This window comes from Chelonoidis abingdonii, chromosome 2 (genome assembly GCF_003597395.2).
Source record: "Chelonoidis abingdonii isolate Lonesome George chromosome 2, CheloAbing_2.0, whole genome shotgun sequence".
NCBI lineage: Eukaryota > Metazoa > Chordata > Testudines > Testudinidae > Chelonoidis > Chelonoidis abingdonii.
Genome location: NC_133770.1, coordinates 50,856,530 through 50,881,579, shown reverse-complemented (window position 1 = coordinate 50,881,579; position 25,050 = coordinate 50,856,530). Strand labels below are relative to the sequence as shown.

Genomic DNA, 25,050 nt, shown 5'->3' with positions numbered 1-25,050 from the left:
ATTTCCATGTGTAATGCACACAATCTCAAAATAAGTTTTTATTTTTTTTAGAGGTTACCATTGGTGCATCACAGGATTGGTTAAATGAAAATTGTATGTGTTCTAGCATACAAGCAGCAGAGGGTGCAATGTGAGAGGTTACTTGGAATAGGCGAGAAGCCAGAAGGCAGCTGAGTGGGTAGCAGCTGTCTTTTGTAGTTTCCCTCCTACTTTTAAGTGTCTACAAGTTATGTGAGCTATTTCAACCAGAAGTAAAGGGGAAAGGGGCCTTCATTTCTCTTCTTCTGTCATCTGCATGAAATGTTTGGGTTCGCCAAGCCTGCAGTGAAGAAGGGCTTTAAATTCTCTTTTGAGGAGGAGGGGAGGAAGTTGAGGTCTCCACCTAATCAACATAAAAGTACTGGGTTATACAAGCCAGAAAAGAAAGATGAAGAAAACTAAACATATCTTCCTTTTCCAGCTTTATCCTATGGAGCACTGAGCTCCATGGGAGGAGAAGAGGCTCTAACCATTAGCTCTCTCAGCCTCTGGTGGTATCTTCAGCTCCTTATCTTAAACAAGGCTAAGCACTGCCTTCTTACTCCTGGATGCTCCATTATCCCTCTCCCCTACCCTGGATTGCACCACCACCTAAGATTCCCTCCCATGATCTCTCATCAGCTCTTACCAACCTCATGGCACCAACTCATCCAAACCTTCCCCAATCTGCCCAGGGCCTGAGACTCTCCTTTACCCTCCCTCTTTCCAGCCTACACCTAGTCACAACACTTCCTCAACCCAGTATAACCCAGACTCCCTACCAACCCTCTTCAGCCCACCCTCATCCTGATTCTTGCATCAACCCTGTCCAACCTCCCCACTGTAGGACTACTCCCTCACTCATGGCCCCAATGTGGAGTCTAAAATATATAGGGGTCTTCTTCCATTAGTTTTCTAATTTTTTTGTCCGAGACAGAATCCTCTGCCAATGTCACATTTCACGTCTACAAAAGTCTGTGATAGGGAGAAGTGCAAAGGTGCTAAAGGGTTGCATTATGGGTGCATTCAAGGTTTTAGTTTACAAGACTATAGGAACATGGATGTGGGTGAGGAGCTCTCACCCACACTACAGGCACATGACTGTCTGAGTAGCTAAGAAAAAACTAGATTAGGTTTTAGAAACTCCACTTTAGGGAGTCTGCAAGGAACCCTGGTGGGGTTAGGCACTAATGCGATCCAGCTCCTTAATATCTGGGGAATAGCAAGAAACTAATCCCATCCTGAACCAGCTCAACAATTATATGCCTAGAATATAATTTCACAGATATTATGAATTGGGTGCCCAACTCTCTTATGCCACTTTCAAAACCCAAGCCTTAATCACTTTATTTTAAGCACATAAATGATTGCTGAGCTAGTGTTGGTCTCTTCCCCAAAACGCTAATTAGATGAATAGGGCCAGTGCCTAATTCTACTAGCCACCTTTGCAGCCATCCTAAGGTCTGCAGATATGCTGGAGGTACATAGGTGCACCTAGGGGCACTCAAACATGGGAAAAATTTTATACCCTATTGAGATCCTTTTACTTCTATCTTTCTAGAAACTAATTGGCCTCTCTCTGATCCAGGTAAGCACCAAAATATTTGCAGTTTTAAACACTGTATTTCATACATCAGTGGGGAAATATTTTTTAAAATAGGAAAATATGATTGTAGAACTAAAATAAGAAAATGGTTGGTGGGGTGTGGGGCAGGATTAGTATGTGAAACTACTTCTCACCTATTTTTAAAACTGAGTAGAGTTTAAACTGGCCGTGACCATTTCATCAGTTTACTCAGATCCTTAGACTCAAAGGGCCATAATTTCAGCAGCCTGAATTTGGGCTCCATTTGTTGACATGTAAAAATGTGGACAAATAAAGAACGCATTTTGAAATTGGGCCTTTAGTCTTATTCAGCTGTCCAGAAACAAGGCTGGAAAGGGGTTCCTTTTTTTGGTATCAGACTGTGGGGTTACACCCTTCCCCCTCATCACCCCTTTCTAGTTTGATCTCTCTCTTTGGATTCCACATTGTTCAGAGAGGCGTGTCACCTCTCCAATGGTACTTCCACTCTGGTTACAGAGAGCTTTGTTCTGTAAACTTTCTGCAAATCTACCTTCACACAATATCTGTTAGCAAAGACCATCTCACCACTTGCTTTGTCTCCTCTGGTTGTCCTTATGTGTTCTATGCTGCTGTCTGTCTCTGAAATGCCGTCCTAATCTCAGACACCCAGAAATCCTAATCCAGTCAGAATTTCAGTCCAGCTATGTAAAGACAAAGACAGTAAATTCCTTGAGGTAGGGACTAGGGTGACCAGATGTCCTGATTTTATAGAGACAGTCCAGCTATTTGGATCTTTTTCTTATATAGGCTCCTATTACCCCCCACCCTGTCCCAATTTTTCACATTTGCTGTTTGGTCACCCTAGTAGGGACTGTAGCATCTCTTGTGTCTTGTATGGTGCTGAAGGTACTGTTAGTGCTTACCAAAACATCCTCCTTAGCAAAACATCCTCTAATAATATAGAGAACAATTTTTTAAATAGTTCCCTATTTTGACTTCTGCATATGTATTCAAGAAGGTCAAAGCTCCTACCAATAGCAGATTCAACAGATTGTCACCAGCCAGGAAACAATGACCCTTTGGAACCAGGGAAACTGGGTCCTCTGTCTTTTTCCTTCATCAGTGCTAAGCAAGAATCCAATCTTGCTGCTGCTGTCAGATACAGAGAGTGAGCGGGATGCAGATCCCCGTGCTCCTTCTGTACTTTTTGCACCCACTCCACCCCAGGTGGCATTTGGCCATGAATCTCTTTAATATTTTAAGAAAGGCAACAATCCATTACTGCTTATTATCAATAGTGTCACACCAGGATACCTAGTGCTGCCAAATCGTCTGTAGACTTTACATAACAGAGATGTTGAACTGAAGAGTTCAGTAGACAAACATATCAATAAGCTATTTCCATATGGTCTTGAAATACAGCAAATAAATATCTCATTGCAACAAACAGGCAGAGACAGACAAATGAAACTATGTAAATGTATTGCATGCTTAGTTCAGAAAAACAACTTCCTCGCTGCTTAGACTAAATGCCAGAAAGAGCAGAAAAGACTGTGTGTGTGTGTGTGCGCATGCGTGCGCGCAGAGATAAAATAAGATAATTTAAAATGCCATTTCATTTCACAGTTGGGCGGGGTATGCATGATCAAACAATTAAGTATTTTGCTATCTGGAGTAAAGAAAATATTTTTTTCCCCTAGATCTAATGTTGGATCTGATTGCATATTCCCACTCTTGTCTAACTAATTAATCAAAGACTTAGCAAAGAAGGACAGACCCTGGGTTATATCACATTTATAGTTTATAGAAAAAAGGTGAGCATTAATTGGCACTTAATACATTACATTGTGTTATTGCTACACTATTAACTGTACTCAAGAAGGCTTTCAATGAAAGTTTTAGTGTATTTAGCAAACAAATAATTCAGAACAATCAAATATGGGCCTGGGTGTAGCCAGATATTTTAGCAGAAGTGCTGTATTTTGCTTTTTTTTTTTTAATTTTTATTTTTTTGCTTTAAGAAGCCAGGTAATTAACAATGCAGATACTGGGTACAAATATCTATTGATGCACTTAAGCAAGGAACTTTACTCATTCAATGGTTTCTTTTGGAACACTGGACATGCTTTATTTCAATTTTTTCACAATTTATTTAAACATCTCACATATACAAAATAGGTACAATTTTTTTTTGAGAAATGATGCTTTCTTTTTACCCATCGTAGAGGATGAATATGAGATTTAAAAGCATGAGCACCTGAATTTGGAGGAGAGGATGAAGATGGGGCGAGGGGAGAGAAATGATCCACATGCTTAATCTGGGGGTAAGATGGGACATTCTGACTAAAATTTTGAGACAAATTTCAAAGAAACAATACAACTTAATACAGAAAAGTGTTATTTCAAATGCTGCTAGCACCATCAAAGTTCAAGTATTGGAAAGATCCTCTATCATACTGAAATTAGCACCTTTGTATTACGAATGGGACTAAAAGCACCTCAGATCATATGGAGAAGTACCTACTGTGAATGTGGATCACACTTGGCTTTAAGTGTATGAGGTAGTTTAAACCTTTGGAAGTTGTGGTTTTAAACTTCCTCTGTGGAAGATATTCAAAGGCCACAAGTGGTGCAAACTTTCATTATTTTTTATTTTGTTTTTTTACAAAGGCTGACATTTCCCAAAACAAGGTGTTAAAATCTTGAAAGACTTCTGAGTCCTTTTGGGGCTGTATTAAATTGCATTGCACAACGCTCCAATCAATCCTTCTCCTTCTCTTTTGCCCAGAGTTTAAGCAAGTAGATGAACAGAAGAAATGGAAGGAGTCAGCTTTCAGTATAAAAAAAGAAAATGGCAAAGAGATTTTTTTTTTTTTTTGGTTTTAAGTTAGTTTGAGTTCATTCATTTGAAACAGACTGGGCCAATGTCCAAACCGAATTCTTGGTCAGCGCCACCAATGTCCAAAGGTGCAATGTCAAGGATGGGCAAGCGAGATGGCTTATTTGTTCTGTATTCAATGATTGTTTTGCCCCATTCATTGGTCTTTCTCTGTAAGATAATAATAGTGATAGTTAGAAGAATTATTGTGCTGTTTATGGTACCAACATTTCTTCCAGTGAATTTAATATCTTCTGAAATCTGTTACAACCAATTCTGCTAGCACAGGTCAGTTAGATGCCGAACTACATATCTTTCATAAAAAGAAACATTTATTTTAATCTTTTAACTTAATGTATCAGCTATCTGATCACCCAGAGTAGCAGATTCTGTGTTCTGTCTTTAATATAGTAATATATGCACTAGAGATCAAATCCTCAGAGAGAGGACACTGCCACAGTCATTGGTCATTAAGCTCCAAGAACTGAATGAAGGGTTGAAGAACAGGATTCTCAGCTTCTGCCTGAAGCAGATAGTATGGAGATGCTTTCCAGTGGCTAGGCAGGATATGGGGAAGTAGCAAGTGTAGGATTTTGGACTACTGGATATGCTGCATGTGTGGACTTTTGCCATTTCTCCCATTTGCACATCATTCCCTCTGTACTCTGGGTTAGACAGCTGCATGCAGCTCTCTCTTTGGTATGTAGAGGGGTGAAATGCCTATAATGTGCTCTCCACCTTCCAGCTCCCCTGTACAGTGAAAGTGGGATATATTGGTGTTTTGGCCTGTGCACACCTATTGAGAGGGTGGTAGGATTCAACAGTAGAGACTAACTATCTTTGACACAATATGAACTTTAATGACTAATGTCCTGCAGAGGAGATTGGTAATCTAGCTCTATATCAATATCCAGCTCTACCACTACAGTAAACAGGAAACCACGCTTCCAGTAGTACTTACAGAGCAGCCATCCTTAAGAACACTGAAAGTGAACCTGCTGTTGCCTTCAGCTCGTAGTTCAACATCATTGGATCCCTGCAGTATAACAGCCTTCTTAAGGTTGCCAGTTTCCTCATCCATGTATGCAATGCTGTTCTTGCAGTGGTAGGTGATGTTCTGGGAGGCATGGTTGGCCAGCAGACGCATGAAGGCAAGTTGGGTGGCCATGTCCTTGGAGGTCACACCTTCCTCGTTGTATTCAAACTAAAAACAGGAGGGAAGAACTCTAAATGAAATATTTGTTGAACTGTAATGGGATATAATATGCTCACAGGATGTGTGTGCATGTGTCTGAAGTGAACAGGGATGCTACAGGAATGTGAAAACCATGGAATTCAGGGGGTTGTGATCTTGAGCACTTTGAGATTTCACCACAAGACTAAAACTACTCAGTTAAAAAATAACCTAATTAGATCCATGTAACTGAACAAATGGTATTATTTACAGTTGGGGATTATGTGTCTGGTTTTTTCATTATATTACTGGAATTGACAAATGAAAACATCCACATGCTGGTGGGCATCTTTCTTCTTTTAATTATGGCAGTGCAAAGAGTTACGATGTCATAACTTTAGGAAGAATCCACTGATGTGTTTATATTGTAAAGGTCTTCCCAAGCGTGTCCAATATAAGTCAGAGCAACACGTTAAAGATAAATTGACTGCAAATTATAAAGTTTGCAAAAATGTAAGAAAAGTCCCACATGGATTTTTGATACATATTCCTATTCAGCACCTGTATCCCCATACTGACTTGGAACATGCCTTATATACCAATTTCAGGCTTCCATTGAGCAGTAACTAGTAAACATGTTAAGTTATGATAAACTGTGTTGTGAGTCTATAATGTTCTCAAAGGGAAACTAGGATGATTCCAACAATCCCATTTTGCAATTGTGACCAAACCAAACTTTGAATTCTGCTCTCCAAAGATGAAAGGCTAGTGCATTCCTTCCTGTCCCTCCACTAGGAAAGTGTTTTCATTAGTCTGTGCTTTTGCAAAGGGTTACTGTGCAGGCAACTGTTTAGACAGCACTGTAGGAAACAAATTCACTCGAGTTTGCACTGTTTGGACACTCACCTGTGTACCACCATTGATAGTTTCGCCAAACCACACATGCTTCTTGTCCCTGGGGTTCTTGTTGACATACCAGTTCTTAGTGGGGATGGTTTCTGGATTAGCATTGATGCAAGTCTCACCAGTGGAGAAGTCACAGTACACTCTGATGGCATCCATGATGCACCCCTGGTTGGGATCAATCCAGTAGAAACCTGTCATAAAAAAAACCCAAGCAACCTGATCACTAATAATACATTCAGCCTCATGCAGGCACTCAGCTACTATGGTAATGGACATGGCATAAATACCCAGAGGGATAACATAGATACTACAGTTGTGTACAATATTACAGTGGCAACCTGCAAATCGCAAGAAATCTGTATTTGAATATTGCTAATGTGTGACACTGCATTACTTTTGAATGCTGAGCATACATCATATTGATTTTGTGGTAGGGATTGCACCACAGTGAAAATGAAGGGAAACTGTTCAGGGTGAGCTTGTGTAATTGTGCTGTCAGTACAGGTAAGAGTTATTGTTTCATTAATGATTTATTAGTTTAATAATATACACTGCCTGTCCAGAGGATTAAGAGTTAAATTTACCCTCTGGCCAATGGCCAGTCCAAGTACTATACACCACTTCAATACCACTAATTGGGCTTAAGAAGACTTCAAGTGTATATGCCTTGTGCTGGTTCTCAGCACAGGGGTACATTTCACCCATAAAGAATAAAACTGCTGACATCGGGCCATAGTCAATCAGGAAACCACACAGAAAGAATGCTACTAAGCTGAACACAACCAGCGAACCAGAAGAGGCATCCATCTACCATTAACGTACCACTGGTCCATTCTGGGTGACTGAGTCTTAAGTCACGACAGGTGCGGGCTGGGTTCTTCCTGGAGCCTTCTGGGGTCAGGAGGGTCTCAATTTGGTTGTTCAATGATTTCAGAGTGGCATCAACTTCATAGTCCTTAGGTCTGAGAGATGGCTGATCAGCTCGGTAGTATTCAGCATCATAGCCAATTTCATATCCACCACCATTGGGGCCAGGTGGGCCAGGGTGACCAGGTGGACCAGGTGGACCCTAAAGAGGTTCAATGTCAGAAGACAAAGAGTATCTCATTATATAAGTCTGGGCACTGCACTGATATGCACACTACATCCAATACTTACTTGCATGAATAGCCCTACTCTAAGGCCAGGTCTACACGAAGCGTGAAAATCGATTTTAGATACGCAATTTCAGCTACGAGAATAGCGTAGCTGAAATCGGTTATCTAAAATCGATGTACTCACCCGTCTTCACCGCGCGGGATCGATGTGTGCAGCTCGCCATGTCGATTCTGGAACTCCATTGGTTTTGGTGGAGTTCCGGAATCGATGTAAGCGCGCTCAGGGATCGATATATCGCGTCTAGATGAGACGCAATATATCGATCCCCGAGCAATCGATTGTAACGCGCCGATACGGCGCGTCGTATAGACGTGGCCTAAGGCACAGGACCCTCAGCTCTAGTCTCAAATAGCTGGTAGGGAACTGCTTTGTGATGGGTATTGCTGGGTAAAAGGGTAACGGATGCAAGATTTAGGGCCACTGCATCATCTTTGTGTATGTACTCACTGGCTACAAGCAGTAAGCGGTCATCAACTTCGATAAGGACTCTGCAATTAGGACTCTAAGGTTGGTATTCTCGTATAAAAAGAGTGAGAACTTAAAATGAACAGCTGGTTCAGTCTTCTCATCTTAGGCCCATATTTAATTTACGTGACTATTTACTTTAAATGTTTGAATGGAACGCCAGAAATGTGAGGTCCAGAATCAGACATATAGTCAAACTATGGAATAGGAATAATAATAATAATAATAATATCACTTTTCATGTATACAGTGCTCTTAATCTGAGAGTTTCAAAGGGCTTTCCAAATTAAGACCAATATAGTTATCCCTATTTTACAGCTGGGGAAACCAAGGCACAAAAAGATTAAGTGACTTGCCCAAGGTCACAAAACATGTCAATGGCAGAACCAAGACTCAGGACTCAGCTCTTCAGAATCTTAGTTCTGTGCTTTCATTTGTAGGCCCCCATAAGTAGTTGTACTGTAGCTGTCTTTAATGCTATCCTGCAACAAATCTTAATTTTGTAGGGAAACATGTTAGAATGTGAAATAAAAAGTCTGCTCCTGTTTGAGAAAAAAGTAACATAGAAATCTCTTCCATTTTCTCTTCTTAACTCCTACTCCCCTGCCCCCGCCAACCACTGAGGCTATTAAGTGATGGTTTCAGCTTATGCCCTTAATTTATCACCAAAAAAAAATTAAAAAAAATCAAACTTACACTAGGACCTTGGCTACCCTGAGAACCACGCACTCCAGCAGGTCCAATAGGACCAGGATGTCCACTGCGACCATCTTTACCATGAGGACCAGTAGGACCAGCAGGACCCTACAACAGAACAACAACTTCTTAATGAACGTAAACAATACAAGAGAAGTAGGAATATATTTTTAAAACGTCAGAGGCATTGGAGAGGGTTACTTGCCCTTTCCATATTCCAAATGAATAGAGAGTATTCACTTAAATTCCCATACCCTTGGACCAGCAGGGCCAGTGGAACCAGGAGCACCTTGATCTCCATGGTGGCCCTATTGGAAAAAAGAAAAATCACACCAAGATTAAATACACTGATACACAGTTATATTAACATGATACTGGTCAGCCGTGCCCCAAGGCTTGGAGCTCTGAGAATGGGAAGCTGATATTGATCCTGCCTCCTTAGTGAAGTACAGTAAGAGTTAAAGTAGCTGTTCTTGGGGGCATGGGGAGGGAAAGGCACCATACAATCAACTGGAATTTAAGGAAGATGTTTTAAGACAGTAACATTCCTCTATATAAATAAAAGAGTTTTTTATTTAAAGGTCAAAATTCTTAAAAGGAATGTCACATTTTTAAAGAGAATACGATCTATAAGAGGATCTTGCATTTTTCTGTGCTAAAATATTATAACATTGTAACAGAAACAGGTAAATATTGTATTATAATAAATGAATATGGTTTTAAATATAATGTTGGTCACATTTCAAAACCAATCTCTAAAATTGTGTCTTTATGTTTCAAGAGTGCCATATGACATTCATAGGAATAGTTTTAGAGGCCTTTTAAAAATTGATATTTTATGTGGACGGCAACAAACACTAAACTATCTAGGCATATTTCACAGCCTTTGAAAGATTTGCGGGGTGGTGTCAGCCTACTGAGTTGCACATATGAATCTTTATACATTGTGGTAATTTTATTTATTTCCATTGTGCTCCCCATTCTAAATTATTACAAATGTTTACTCACAGCAAGACCGGGCAGACCCTGCAATCCATTGTGTCCCTTAAAACCAGGTGTGCCTCTAGGTCCTTTATCACCTACTACACCTTTCTCACCACGTGGGCCTTGTGGGCCCTGGAGAAGAAAAACACAACAAAAGAAAAAAAGAAACATAAAATGGAATGTTTTGAAAGGTTTTCTAGACATAGTTAGCCGACAGGAAAATGAATTATAAGTAGTCTACAGTATGTCATATTTTTGTCGTGAAACTTGCATATAGATTCTATTAACACATGTGGAATCTGCTCAAGGGAGTGTGGATCAGTCCCAAGGGAGGGAGATACAGATCTAGATTTGAACGATTCTAGGTATATAAATATTTTCAAATCCATAATGCTCCTCTCAGGACTCTGTCGCCAAAGATTGGGTCCTTAATGAGCAATGAAGCATACATTTTCATTTCCTACTTAAATTTTTTTGCTGAGAGATTAAAAAAAATTACATACAGCAAGACCTCTTGCACCAGTAACACCAACAGGACCAGTAACACCAACAGGACCCTGAAACACACACAAAAAAATATATGTAAGCTATAACATCATATAAATGGAAAAGCTCAGTGCCCCGTGTATCTACGTGTTGCCAGGACAAGTAAGCAGTAAGCGTTCCATGGTTAAGATCTGTTTTATGGACTAGCAAGTGTTTTTTAAGTAATATGAGAAATTAAAGTCTTATCTTACAGGCTCTCCACGATTTCCAGGCTTTCCAGAAGGACCAACTGAACCATGAGGACCAGGAGCACCAGCGGCACCAGCGGGACCATTGCTGCCAGGATAACCACGCTCACCCTAAAGACAAGGGAAGGTGAGAGGAAGCAGACAGTGTATCAATACTGGCTTCTTATAAGGATCGACACATACCTCCCACAAGTATGAAATAAAGGAGAAAGCTTACCTTGAAACCAGGTGCGCCATCACGGCCTGGAGGACCATCATTACCAGGATTACCCTGTTAAAACAGCATAAGAAACCAGTCACCCTACTATCAAGAGAGAGCTGTGCATCCTATTGCTGTTCCTTGTGAATATGAAACTTATCAGACATAAAAAACCAAAAAAGACAGCACAAATCTTGACAAACAAAAACAACCAATCAACCAACCAAAGCCAAACTTCATGTATTATATTTGCTACCTACTTTCTGGATGGATACTGATAGGTTGTACAATTTTACGTGCCGTATAAAAGCCATCCTCAGACATTTCAAATCTGTTCAAGTCGTATAAAAGACCGGATGGAATTCAAATATTTTAGAAGGCAGGAGCCAGATTCAGTAGAAGAAGAAAATTGTTTTTCACCTCCAGCCTTTCAAATGATCTTCATATCAATATAGCAGTAGCCTTCACTTAACAGGCACCCTAGCAAAGGGCACTCTGCTTACTTGAAAAAAGTGCCAGTGGTGAGGGCTGACAAGGGAGTGGTGAAATCAATGTAATGCATTACACAGACTTCAAACAGTAGATTCATGGCCCAATTACTCTATTTGTCGTACTTCATTAGTGCCAACTCGTGTTAGCAAGCATACATTTCTTCCTCTGTGACCTTTTGGTTGATTTCAGCTGCTTCCCTGATGTTATGGATGTTTAACTAGTGTTATTTTGATGTGAACATCATAGAGTTATTTATGTTTTAAGAAATTCATGAAATAAAGTGAATGTTCTCTGATCACACTGTGATCCTGTGAGCATCTAATAACCTGAGGCATCGCTTAAACTTATCAATTAAGTTTAACCAATGTGTACCAATTGAGGGGATTATTCTACAATTATAGGAGGCAGAATAACTTATTTATACTTTTTTTTTTATGACCCAGAGGATTAGATTATGCATGGCTGCTGTATGGCCAGGCAAGATGCCTTCCTCACAGCATGGTTGGGCAAAGAGTTTCCTCTCTCAAGGATTTGTTTCCCCCCCCAGGGAAGGGGAAGAGGGCAGAGAGGAGGTGGAACAATAGCCCTCCCTTCCAGCTTGCAGAACAAGGCCAGTACATCAGTGGGAGCAGATGGCTCCCCCCCACACTCTCTCTAGTGCACAAGAAGCAGCTTCAGCACTGATTGTGCCTCTCTGGTGCTCCTCCTGGACAGATGGCTTAATGTTGTCCACTGCATAGAAGTGTGGCTTAAAAGCCATAGTCTGCTCCTTAACGTTTTTAGACGGCATATGTCATTTTGAAACCCTTACCTTTTCTGGGCTCTTTCCCGTCAATTCAAGCACATAGGGAGATATTATGCAGTTAACTCCCACTGTTTCTCTGATAGTGCTTAAAACATGCTAGGTGTTCTGCAATCATTAACAGCTTACATTCTGAAGGCTCGAGGTATGAGCTTAATTTCTGTCCCTTAACATTGGCTTTGAATTCAAAGGTAAGACTTTGTTTTTAGGATTATGTGTATTGCATTCCTCATTCAATGTTATTTTTACATTTCACTAACTCACTATAAGAGATACAAATGCTGCAGGGGTGAATTATGTCTAAATGATGTTTGGTTTTGAGTACTTTAAAAATTATGGGATAACCAGCCTCCCAGATAAATTCTTCCTTCTAGCCCAGTCCTCTATCCCCAGGATAGATTATCTTTCTCAGCTCCTCTGATGGACTCTTATCTTCCTCCCACTCCTGAGTCCTTGATTTGGCTCATATTGCCATAGTGCCCAGGAGCCCCAGTCATGTTCGAGGCCCTATTCTGACATGATCCCTGCCCGGAAGAGCTTGCAGCATAGGAGGTGAGGGAAGCTGACTGCCTTCCCACTATGATTTGGACTCACTGCTCCAGCTAGGACCCCACTGATGTGGGGCCTGGATTTCCAAGGATCCTGCTTTAATCTGCACCTAAAACTGTGTAGGATGTAATTTTGCTAGCAGAACTTTCTCCAGCAATGTCCTGTTTTTGCACATATGTTTCCCATTATTCTGAACTACCACCCACCTTCCCTAAAACGATATATAATGTAGCTTACATCACGGCCAGCTTCACCAGCGGGACCGTTCAGACCAGGAGAACCCGAGGGGCCAGAGGGGCCACGTGAACCGAGAGGACCGGAGATACCAGCAGGTCCTGGCTCACCCTAGGAAGGGAAAAATAGTAGGACACTGTATTACATTTCACATACTGGCTTTATCAAGCAACACTTTTCTGAATATTTATTTCTGCCCATGAACTACACCCATAGAAGAAATATCTCTTTGAGGAGTTCCAGAAGTAAAGCAGAATTTGGAGAAACAAATATGCATCTGATTACAAAAAAGCAATCTTCTTTACTTCATGCTTTGTGTCTTCTCCCTCCCCCAGCCAATGCGGGAAAGAAAAGTTTTATAGTGAAAAATTAATATTACACATCCTGGAACAGGTTTTCAAAAGGGGAAGTGCCGAGGGTTAGCTATAAATGCATGCCTAATTGATGTCCTCATTTCCAGACACAAATAAGGTGGTTACAGTTGAAAATGACTGTTGAAATGCACAATATCCAGGTGTATGTGTGTGTGAGTGATTGTGGTAATTTTACATGCGAGTTAGACACAAAGTTGCAACTGGATTTTTGCATGTGGTCCTAGACTGCTGCCATTTGCAAAATCTTGGCATATGCTTGAAAACCTGTCTCTCCCCCAAACAGCAGCTGGTCCAATAAATGATATTACCTCACCCACCTTGTCTCTCTAAGATTTTGGTGAAGGTGGATTTGTGACATGAGCATCTGTGTGTCATCTAAAGAATATTTTAATTCATAAGTGTATAACTGACTTGATTTAGCCCATGGGACACAAAGTAAACGAGAACCTCATTAATTGACATTAATGATGGAGAGATCCATTACCAATTACTGTGGACTGCAATTAGTGGGAAAGTAAACATACAAAATTAAAAAGAACAGGGGATAAGGCATACCAAAATGTAAGAAGGGATTTTTCTGGGGTGCAAATTAAGGGATGGAATGTACAGATTAGTATATTAGTCAGCATTAGTGAGGTTCTCCTATACTTTAAATCCCAAATCTCAAAATCAGTCTTACTGTGTCTTTGAAGCAAGCATTAAATATAGTGAGCCACTCTTTGATCTCACACCAATTTTACATTGTTCTGGCTCCATTGATCAGAATCTGGTTCTATATGTCCTAGATTAAATGTTAAAGAAAATGTCAATTTTATCTTTGGAGCTGTTTGATAAAAGCAATATAATGGATGTCCTGGACTCACATTTCCTCCAGAAATGCCAGGAAGACCACGTTCTCCCCGAGAGCCCGGCAGACCAAGGATACCAGGAGCACCAAGAATACCCTGAGGTCCTGAGGTACCAGGAGGACCCTGAGGAAGGAAGAAGAGAACATCGAATGTTATGGTCCTTGTCTATAGAAAAGGGAGCTTTGCAGTGGCATTGCAAATCTGAATGGATTTTTTACCAACACTAAATTTTTGCAATTTGATTTGATCCCATAATTGAACCAAGTGCTTTCAGAGGAATCTCACTACATAGTTCTCAGCAATAATTCCCATACAAGAGACATTAGACATTCTGTATTTTCCATTACATTTCAAAGTTAAAGTCTCTAATATATATAGTTGCTCAAAACTCTTCCAACAAAAATATTTTCCGATGAAAAGTTTTGTTGGTGAAAAATTTATTTTTCTCCATGTTCTGCTGAGCCCTTGTAATATCCCATGCCTTTGGCATGCCATAGAAGGAGGGCTGTGCATAAAGAATGTGGTATTTTTCAGTACAGTGATAGTATAAATCTATTTAATGAGATGTTATAGTACAAAAACTGATCCTCTAGTCTTTGGAAGGATTTAAAGATACCAGTGTGAACGTACACTCTGCTGTTGAGGGTCCTTTGCTGTACTAGTCTATTTTGCTGAAATTGTGAAGGGGAGAGCTAGGTTTGGTCCAAGAACAGCCAGCTAGGGTCCATATTCATTTATGCCTATGCAATGTGAGTGTAAAATGTTATTAAGTCAGGTGCAAATGACTATGCTAGGTGTAAAGTAGTGGGGAATCAGGCCTATAGCTCCATTATCCAATATTTCCAATACAGAATTAGATTTTCTTGTTCAGAAATGTTCTACAAAGATTTACACTAGATATAAGGGAGAATTTTTTAAGTGTGATGCATAAAGATTTAACTACACAGCTTTCATTAGCATTATTGTCAGTTGCATGCACAAATCATATGTATAGCACAACAGAATTAACTGTTTGCTGTAAATAAAATAGATCATGGAAAGAATAACTGATAGAGAAGTAGACAGTGATAATCCAAGGTAGCCTATACTCTAGGACCTCAAAATATCATTTTGGCCTTAGCAGGGCTAGTAATTCTGTGAGTGCAAGCTGAAGAGCGCTGATCAATTCTGTTGTTGTTGTACAACTTTAAACCTACAGTTTAGATCACTTAGACCTCCATCCACTTATTAGGGATTCTGATGCATAAGTGACCTGAAATTGTCTAAAACATACAATTACAAATGCCTTCCTTAGCATCATATTTGGTCTTTTATTGTGTGGAAAAGCAGCATGCTTGCCCCATAGTTTAATGGCAGAAGCCAAATTCTGTCACCCTTACTCAGACCGAACAGTACATTCCTCTGCAAATAGCCCCCCTGGTCTCAGAAAGGTGTTCTCAGACTAACATACTCCTCAGCAGGAGTAAAGGCAGCAGAAGCTGACTCAGAGAACTTACAACACACTTTGCCTTTCACAGCCCCGATTCAACTGAGCACTTAAGCATGTACTTCACTTCAAGCATGTGCTTAAGTCTCATTGACTTCAGCGGGATTTAGGGACATACTCAGAGGGAAGCATGAGTTTACACACTTTGCCAGATAGAGGCTAAAAGAGAAAACTGCCGAAGCACAAGACCTGTACTGGGCTTTGTAATATTTACATTAAAAGCGACATTTAGGAATGAGAAGAGATGTTGTGTGACTTACAACTGCACCAGGCTCTCCAGATGGACCTTTCTCACCAGCGAAACCAGATGGGCCAAGGGGACCTTGTTCACCAGGACGACCAACTGGACCAGTATCACCACGTGTGCCTCTTGGACCGTCTTTGCCAGATTGGCCAGGAGGACCAGGAGGACCAGTGATACCCTAGGATTAAATATAAGCATTAGTTCATTATCCTGAAGAGACAGAGATTATTCATCATTTCTCAATGAAACAAAAAAGGCACTCAGCAATAGTTTATTAGGGATTTAGGCCCAGATCCTCAAAGGCATTTAGGGGGGTCTAACTTTCAATAGAAAGAAGTTCCAACCTCTCCCTCCCTTACTCACCATGCATGTCTGAAATCAATGGAACTACCCAGTATGAATAAGAGTGGTACAATTTGCCCCAGAATAAACTATAGTCTTGGTTCAGTGCCTACTGGCTGTGATTATTCACATTATTGTAATCAATTTTATAACAGGGTATTTTCTTCTGCCAGTCTGGCTGGACCCTTTAAAGCAGCCTTTAGCTCTGTCAGACATGCGGTGATATCCAACATAATTAAATACAGGAATGTCAGACAAGGGAAAAAAAGATCCTCAAATGAATGGATGCACCTTCATGATGCATGTGCCAGCCTTTGCATGTGTTATTAGATTACATACTGGATCTTAAAGAAAAATTTTTCGCACCCAGAGCTTAAGGGTCCAAATTTTCAAAAGGAACTAGTGATTTTGGGTCCCTTCATTTTTGAGTGCTCAACTTAGGGCAATTTAAAGAGGGCAGAATTTCAGTTTTGAAAATGTGGACAAAAAGTGATTTTCTGCCACTCTTTCCCAAGCTGAAGACGGCCTTACCCTAGGAACACTCCCATTGAAGTTAATGGAGCTGCTCCCAGAGTAAGTTGCTACTCAGTGTGAATACAGGTGGCAGAAACTAGCACAAAAGACACAATTTACAAAGGAATTTAGGCACCTAGAAATGCAGACAGATGCCTAATGGGATTTTCAAAAGTGCCTAGGCACCTACTCCCAATTGGGGGGGGAAGGGAGGTTTGAAATTCCCTCTAAGTACCCATTTGCAACTCTATGAACCTAAGCACGTTTAAACACCTGGTGCTAAGTAATTAAGGGCCTGTTTCCGATCTCAGTTACACCTGTGTAATTCAGGATTAACTCCTCTCACGTCAATGATTTATATAGATGGAACTGAGATTGGGATTTGTCCATAATGGGGTTCAGCCTGTCTGTCATCTGATAAACTACCTTCACCAATTACTTACAGCAGGGCCGGGAGGACCAGTTCTGCCAGCTGCTCCAGGGAAACCAGTGATACCCTATAAATAAAAATCAAGGGGAAGGTGAGGGCTGAATCATTGGAAGGTGAATCATTGAACGATGATTCAAAGTCAAGAGAAAATGGAGATGTAAGAAGCTTAAAGACTTACAGGAGGACCAGCGTCACCCCGACCACCAGCAGGACCTGCAGCACCAACGGGACCCTACATGCGTGGAGGAGAAAGGGAAAACAATGAACCAAAACAAAAAACCTCCAAAGTTCCAGATATAGAAAAAGGTCCCAATCCTACTCTGACTAAAATTAATGGGAGTTTTGCCATCAACTTTAATGGAAGCAGGATTGCTCTACCCCTTCCAATATCAGAGTACATATTTGGATACTGGGAACAAATCCTGAGTTCCTTTGCTTAGCTTTCACTCAAACCTTATGCAGGTGAACTCATGGAAGTCAGCATACCAAGGACTTGGTACAAACTGAGCAAGGGCTTCAGGCTTTAAGTGAAAAATTTTTCAATTTAAACTGGCTTCCAATTTACATGCACACCCACAAACTCAGAAACAAAACAAAATAGCAATGGCTTAGTTGGCAAAGGGCATGAAGAAATCACTTACATATGTGTTGTATGGATATTACAACAACTCTATATAGATTGAATAAGGCAAAGGCAGGATACTGCTCTAGCTAGAAGCATATGGAGAAGGGTAAAACCCTAAACAATCCCATAAAGAAATTTACTCTTGTAAAGTCTCAAAATGGGAATAGTTAAAGATCTAGGTCCTGACTTTCAGCATCTTTTCAACATAGTTTCCATGTCTTACATTACGTCATTTGGATGTGACAACGGTTCCATCAAAACCACATGTGCAGGTGCACATGTACAAGAGGAGTATGGGTCTGAAAGTCCAGCCCCTAAGGAACACATTTATCTTTGATAGGATGCCATTAGTGAGGGATCCTCAACTTTGGAATTTACCTACAGACATCTCTTTGTTTGGCCCAACACAGCCTCAATATATTGACCTTCATAGCATGTTGCAGAACTTATTTATTTTCCTAACCTCTGTCTGAAGGAGTCAGTTGAGTGGACATGAACAAAGTGAAGGGGGTTTTGTGTTAGGAGGAATTTAATATTGATCCTGGCTGAACCTGAATTTTGTTCTATGATACTTCTAAAAAATTAAATTGTACACTTGAGCCTACAGTCTTGGCTAGGTGCATTTTTATAAACGGGAAATAAACAGACTGTGTAAATTATAACAGCTTTTGTTAAGAGAAATGAATAAAAATCTTTATCACAACTATTAAAATTTGTTAACAAGAAACTTGACTGCAGGTGTATTGATGATCTCAGGTCTTTAGTAACCGGGACACATTTATGGTTTTGCTTTTAACTCAAAGTTTCAGTGTTTTGAATCAAGATCAGAGACATTGGAGGCAAGGGAATTCATTTGAGTTTCCCAAATAAACTGAAGATAAAGTTCTCACAAACTCTTGCAAACCAGAATCACCACCCTTCTCGCAGCTTAAAACTTTAGTTTTGAAAGTGTGAAACTTGGAGAGAAACAAACAAAACAAAACTGTTTAAAGTTCAAAGCCCACTTGCCAGCTGTCCTGGTTGCATAGTTTCATCAAGGGTCAGTGTATTTTAATAGTAACTTCAGTTTACTTACTGCTGGTCCACTATTGCCAGCGGGGCCAATAGCACCCTGTAGACCAAGTTCACCCTTAGGTCCTTTCTGACCCCGCTCGCCTTTAGCACCAGTTTGGCCAGCGGCACCCTAAAAACACAGAGAGGAATAAAAAAAATGTTTAAAATATATTTTGAAGGAACACAACAACAGAATGTTGCAGCGTTTGACAGTGAATCGTACACTTGGTACTTACAGGAGGTCCAGCAAATCCGTTAGGGCCAGCAGGACCAGCCTCACCACGTTCACCCTAGAGTGAGATAAGAAATATCCAGGAATAAAGCTGTCAGCACTCAAGAGTAGTAGTTTTCTGAATGTAGCATTTTTGCATCTGGAAATGTTCTCTAAGTTGCTACTTACGGGAGCACCACGAGCACCAGCAGGGCCAGCAGAGCCAGCAGGACCAGATTCACCCTAAAACATACCAAAGAACATTTTCACTGTGATGTGCCATTGGCATCACACTGACTGTAAGCAGAATGGGGATTACTCTAGATAATATGGCCTTATCTTTGTTTAACGAGGGAATTATGTACTCATCTCCCCCATGCCTGCAAGTGAGAAGAGATCACCACTAGATATTACTCTTCATCAGAAATATGCCAGTTTTCACATATTTAATGCTACTGAGTTGCATTTTTCACATGGTTTTTGGACATTTCCTGAAATTATCACCAAGAATTAAATGCTGGTGTATTTCAAAACAATGATGAGTTGATATGTGTTCCTCCATCACCCCTGCATGCTCCCCTCCCCACCAGAATGCTAAGTGTGCAATCAGAAAGGCAGAGCCCAGTCCAGAACCTTCTCTATGTTTGGGCCCATTATACTCCTACAATTCTTCCCACCCTGACCTGTTTGCCTAGGACAGAGCAGTGCTGTGGCAATCCTTCTTCACTTGCCACGCAGGTTTTATAGCCTCTGGTAGCCCTCCCAATATGGGCAGTATATGAAAGATTTAGAACGTCTATTTACAATGCTAGCTAGAATGAAATTTCTTTTTATTCTCAACAGAGACTGGTTATGTTTTCCCCTGCAGCCTTTAAATGTTCATGCAAAAGTTACACTGGTAACAAAAAAGCAAACAGAGACATACTCGATCACCAGGGCCACCAGCAGGGCCAGGGGATCCAATGGCACCAGGAACACCCTAAAGAGGAAAAAACAGAAACATGGCATGATTTCTGGTTACATACATTCCCACAAGCAAGAGAGACTTCTTTCTGCTCCACTGCCTTTCCTTTCTGTTCTTCCTTCTGGAGACAGCAGTGTGACAATGTTGTTTTATTAGCTATGAACTTATATGATGCAAAATTTGGAAGGAAAAAATGTTTCATTACTCTTCCTCCCAGAGTACAAGTTCCCAGGTGGACTGTGAGTATCCCAAGGCCTCTTTGAGCCTTCACATTAAAATCAGCACCTTCTTGAAAAAACTAATGTGCCTTTGCGGTACAAGAGGTCTTCAATTAGAATAAATGAAAAACGAGCTTATTGTTACCTCACTGTTTCTGCCATTGATCTACACTCATTACTCTCATTGACTTTTGTTGGAGTCCACACACTGAACAATTGCAGGGTTGGGCTCTTAATTTGTATATGTTTATTGTTTACCCCTTTTCCACTTCATCTAATGTATAAAGGATATATAGGGTCTGATCCTGGAACCTTACTTGAGTAGACCCATTAACTTCAATGAACGACTTACTTGCTCATATGAGTTTTACTCCTGTGATTCATGGGTTTGCAGTTTCAGGCCCATATAGTGTGAATATTTGTAATAAAGGGTAATGTGACATTGCATAACTGTCTGAGTAAAGCAAGGCCCTCTACTCAGCTCAATGGCATTTGTCTGTATGCAACGGGATAACTCAAAAACGCAGCATCCAATCAAGGAGCGTTCTAGACGTCAGTGGGCAGAACGCTATTGATTTTTGTGAAAATCAGAAAAGTGGATGGGGGGCACACAAAGGCCCTGGTATTTGGTTAACAGAACTGTCCGCTTCAGTCATGTCTGTAATTGTCTATAGATCAAAAAAAACACAACAACAACAAAAAACCAGTTTACGGCAGCCATCAACACCTTCCCACACTGTCTCAGCCCTGTCCATCTTCCAATACAGGTTAAAAACACTGAATGACTTATCACCAAGCAGAAAGAAAAGAAATACAAATGGTGCTGGTGATGGGGGAAGGGAGGAATGGAGGGCACACAGAGCCCAGGCATGGGGGGAGAATGGGGAACCCTGGTATGGAGGGGAAGAGAAGAATGGGAGGGCGCACAGAGCCCAGGCATGGGAGGAAAGGAGTGGTAGAATTGCAGGGAGTCTTGAAATAGAGGGGGATGGGAGGGTGGCATACAGGGAGCTTGTGAGAGGTTGAAATGGAGGGATGCAAGGAGTCCCTGGGGTGTTCAAGGAGCTCAGCCTATGGAAGCAATGAAGTGTGAGATCTTTAAGTTCATTAATGCAAAACATTTAGTGTCTTGAGACATCTCTGGTTCCCTTCCACTAGAGAAAGCTGGGATTTCTGATTAATCCTTCTCAGTATCACTCAATAAAGTTATTATTTTACTTTGCTGGTGTATTTCAAAGCTTGTCTTTAAAATATGGAGAGCTGAAGTCTAAACACCATTTTGTTGCTGACCAGGACTGGCTCCAGGTGTTCTGCCACCCAAAGCAGCAGGAAAAAAAAAAAAGTCAATTGGCGGTACTTCAGCAGCAGCTCGATCATGCCGTTCCATTCTTCAGCGGCAGTTTGGTGGCGGGTCCTTCACTCCCTTTCTTCCTCTTTGGCAGCAGCTCAACCAGAAAGAGAGGGACTGAGGGACCAGCTGCCGAATTCCCGCCGAAGACCCGGATGGGCCGCCCCAGCAGCCGACGGAATACTGCCCCTTTGTATTGGCCGCCCCAAGCACCTGCTTCCTTAGCTGGTGCCTGGAGCCAGCCCTGTTGTTGACTTTGTAAAAAACCTGAACAGATCTTAGACTCTGGGAAAGGCTTGAACATGCTCCTGTAAATCTTGTTCATTCCCCTTCAACAGAAGCATTTCTGAAGTGTCTGGAGCTAAATTCAGTGATAACAGAATGACTTGATATACTCACCCGAGAGCCATCTCTTCCTGTTGCCCCAGTTTCGCCTCTGGGGCCTGGTAAACCCTGGAAATAGGAACAAACAAACAAACCCCATCATGTTATATTGTTAATGAAGGCCAGAGACAAAAAGAGATCTAAACTCTCTATTCTAACTGCATCATCATGGTGCCCACTCAATTCTTATTCATACATGGAGACATAATTCCTTCCTTCCTTCCTTCATGTGCAGTTATTGTATGTGTATCTTGAGTGCAGAAGGAAATCTTCATTTTGGGGCACATTCTCTTTTTAACATGCAGACTGAAATCTGACTCTCCTGAATGAGAGTTTAATAGCAAATGCATTGCTGAGTGTGCCATTGCTTGTGCTAAGCAGTGAGTTGTGGAGTGAAGTTGCAGAGGAAGAGGAATGACAAAGCACAAAAGAAAGGTTAAAAGAGTTGCAAGCTCAGCTCTCCTTCTCCCAACATGGAAATCCTGCTCCATAGCCATAAACCTTCCTCCCAGGTGACAGTGTGTTTGAATGGGATTAAAGATTCAGTTACAAATTACAGCTGTGAAAAAGTTGAAGGACTTGCTACTGATCTCAATCTGGCTTGCACCAACGTGAGATATGAATCAGGCTGCTCCCTCCCCCTTTTCCTTTGGCCCATAAAAGCTGTATGTACAAATTCTTCTGGGAATCCGCATTATACTTTATGCTTACAGCAGGAAAAATAATTGTTGAACACAATGAGAGCATATAAATGGTTACATAGTGAACGAGGGTCACAACAAGGACAGTCGTTGGCCATCACTGTAGCCTCAAGGAATCAGAATATGATTCAGCCCTAATTGTTCTTCTCAAATATGTACTATGCTTTGCATTGATCCACATGGCAGCTACCTGGATACTGTATCTTATAAAGAGTGTCAGGCAATTCCAGGCCTCATCCCTTTTTGACTGCATCTTTAGCTGAATGCCATTTGATTCCTTTTGTCAAAACAAATGAAGCAATATTGCCAACCTCAGGCTTAGAGGGCATCCACAAGATTTCATACTCTCACAGCCCGAGAAAGGCTTTGGTTGCTGAGATATTTCTCTGATTCCCCTTGGATACCTAGATTACTCATACACTTAGGCATTTCACATTTGGAGTATCTGACAAAATGATACTAGATTTTGCAGTTCATCATTGAGTTTTATACACAGTAGTAATATGAATGGGGTGAATTGCTCAGGCAAACTACAGGGCATTCCTAATTCCAAAATTAAAATAAGAGTTTCTTAATTCATTTCCCAAGAATAAAATTGTGAATGGATCAGCCAGATGAAGGAAAATACCGTGCCGTAAGTATGAAACTGCCTACATGTATTCGTTCTCCATTTGCTAACTGCATATCACAAATATTACAGGTCCTGTAACTAGTGCTCAGCCCTCAATGAGTTGTAGCAAAGTAGGCGGAGCCCTTTTTACATAGCTCCATTCTGACTGTAATCAGTACTCACTTAAGACAAGTTTAATATATTTCTCAGTAAACTCATGGGGCCCAGTCCTGAAAAGTGATGAGTGACCACTACTCCTACTGAGTCCCAAGGGTACGTCAAGGGTGCCGGCCTCAGAGAGGAGGCTTTCAGCACCTCACAAGATCATGACTGTTGAGAAATAGCCCATTTACTCATGTGCTAGTGGTGGGTTTCTGTGAAATACTTTTCACATAACTTTTCAGCTTTGGTAAAAGTTATATTCAGGTGACCTCTATGTTCAATTGTTTAAAAAAACAAACAGATCCCCCTCTCCCCTGCAAACTGTGCACATGTGTTTCAGTTGCAATGAAATTGGTTGAAACTGGTGACTTACCTTTTCACCTTTGCCTCCTGGGACACCAGCAATACCTCTCTCGCCTGGGATTCCACCAGAGCCGCCTGGGCCTGGACCACCAGCGGCGCCAGCATTGCCAGGTTCACCCTAGCAGTAACAAGGGAACATGTAAGAAAGGAATGATTTGTCCTGTAAGGGTCTCAGCAAAATTATCTTTCTTCTAATTTTTGAAAGGACTGACTCAATAAATCATTCTTATTTTCAAATAGTTCACCTCAAATTTTAGAAGATTTTTTAAAATTTATCCCTGTGGTAGATGGGTGCAACTTCATTGCTTTCAACAGAGTTCCCTGAAGGCAGTGGAGTAGCGCTTGTTCACTCCACGGCTGAATTTTGCTTCAGGTGAACAGCCTGATCTTCCAGAATAGTAATCTTCCATTTTGCCCAGGAACCTGCCCCCCTCTCCCATGTCACCTCAATTTTCTACTAGAGAAAAGGCCCAAATCAAAACCATTTCCCTGATTCTTTAGAATCTGGAAGTCTTGACAGAATGGAGCCTGGATTCCAAACTCAACTTTACTGATGAGACTTTGCAAAGATAAGACAATGCCTGGCTTTCCTTGTTTCTCTGTGACTTTAGCTGTGATCCTCAGTGACTAAATGATGCTCTTGCTTCCAGCTTTTGCAATTTGATCTGTGGGTCAAGTGAAACTTAAGCATCAGATTCACTCGGGCTTCACTCAGGCTTTTGTTTTTGTGGGGGCAGTTTTGTGTCAGCAAATCATTGGGCTCACACATTTCCACGGATATCAGTAATTAAGATATAGAAATGTAAGTGCTAATGTTTGCATTACTGAAAGTTTGGCACAAAGAGTCAGGCACAGTATAAATCCAGTTCAAAAGAGGCGAATGGAACACTTAGCTAACATAAATTGTATCAGCGATTCTTAGCTGGAATCCCATTCCTATCCTTTGTGAAGGGAAAATGTTCAGTGCATAACAAACTAGTACACAGTAGGTCTCAATGGAGCTTTGCCATTTGACACCACCTGAGGATCTGGCCCACTGTCTCAAGGATATAGGTAGGTAATTGTCATCAGCATCAAGTGGAGTTATGCACTCTGTCATCAAGGTTTCAGTAGTCATAGCAGTAGCAGTTTGCAAAGTCATACCTTGTTACCATCAGGGCCTGGTGGGCCAGTTGCACCACGGCTTCCTATGGAACCTACAGGACCAACAGCACCGCTTTCACCTGGAGCACCACGTTCACCCTGAAAGAGACAGGTTGGTTTGAGTTGTCCTTTATAAACCAGAGCCATTAAATGATTGGCTGATTGCACCAAACTT

The 25,050-nt window shown here is 41.1% G+C and overlaps 1 protein-coding gene across 1 annotated transcript in view; it reads right to left on the bottom strand.

Moving 5' to 3' along the window:
• Positions 1-3,684: 3,684 nt before the first annotated feature.
• COL1A2 (collagen type I alpha 2 chain) overlaps positions 3,685-25,050 on the bottom strand; it is a 46,933-nt gene continuing 25,567 nt past the window's right edge. The window contains exons 29-50 of the mRNA XM_032785371.2: positions 24,876-24,974; positions 23,743-23,850; positions 21,912-21,965; positions 19,908-19,961; positions 19,172-19,225; positions 19,008-19,061; positions 18,794-18,901; positions 17,272-17,325; positions 17,107-17,160; positions 15,825-15,986; positions 14,094-14,201; positions 12,860-12,967; positions 10,798-10,851; positions 10,584-10,691; positions 10,350-10,403; positions 9,871-9,978; positions 9,117-9,170; positions 8,863-8,970; positions 7,366-7,612; positions 6,544-6,734; positions 5,425-5,667; positions 3,685-4,634 (exon numbers count right to left, since the gene is read on the bottom strand). Coding sequence (XP_032641262.2) covers positions 4,488-4,634; positions 5,425-5,667; positions 6,544-6,734; positions 7,366-7,612; positions 8,863-8,970; positions 9,117-9,170; positions 9,871-9,978; positions 10,350-10,403; positions 10,584-10,691; positions 10,798-10,851; positions 12,860-12,967; positions 14,094-14,201; positions 15,825-15,986; positions 17,107-17,160; positions 17,272-17,325; positions 18,794-18,901; positions 19,008-19,061; positions 19,172-19,225; positions 19,908-19,961; positions 21,912-21,965; positions 23,743-23,850; positions 24,876-24,974 — 2,331 coding nt within the window. The 3' untranslated portion in view covers positions 3,685-4,487. The remainder of the gene's footprint in view (positions 4,635-5,424; positions 5,668-6,543; positions 6,735-7,365; positions 7,613-8,862; positions 8,971-9,116; positions 9,171-9,870; positions 9,979-10,349; positions 10,404-10,583; positions 10,692-10,797; positions 10,852-12,859; positions 12,968-14,093; positions 14,202-15,824; positions 15,987-17,106; positions 17,161-17,271; positions 17,326-18,793; positions 18,902-19,007; positions 19,062-19,171; positions 19,226-19,907; positions 19,962-21,911; positions 21,966-23,742; positions 23,851-24,875; positions 24,975-25,050) is intronic.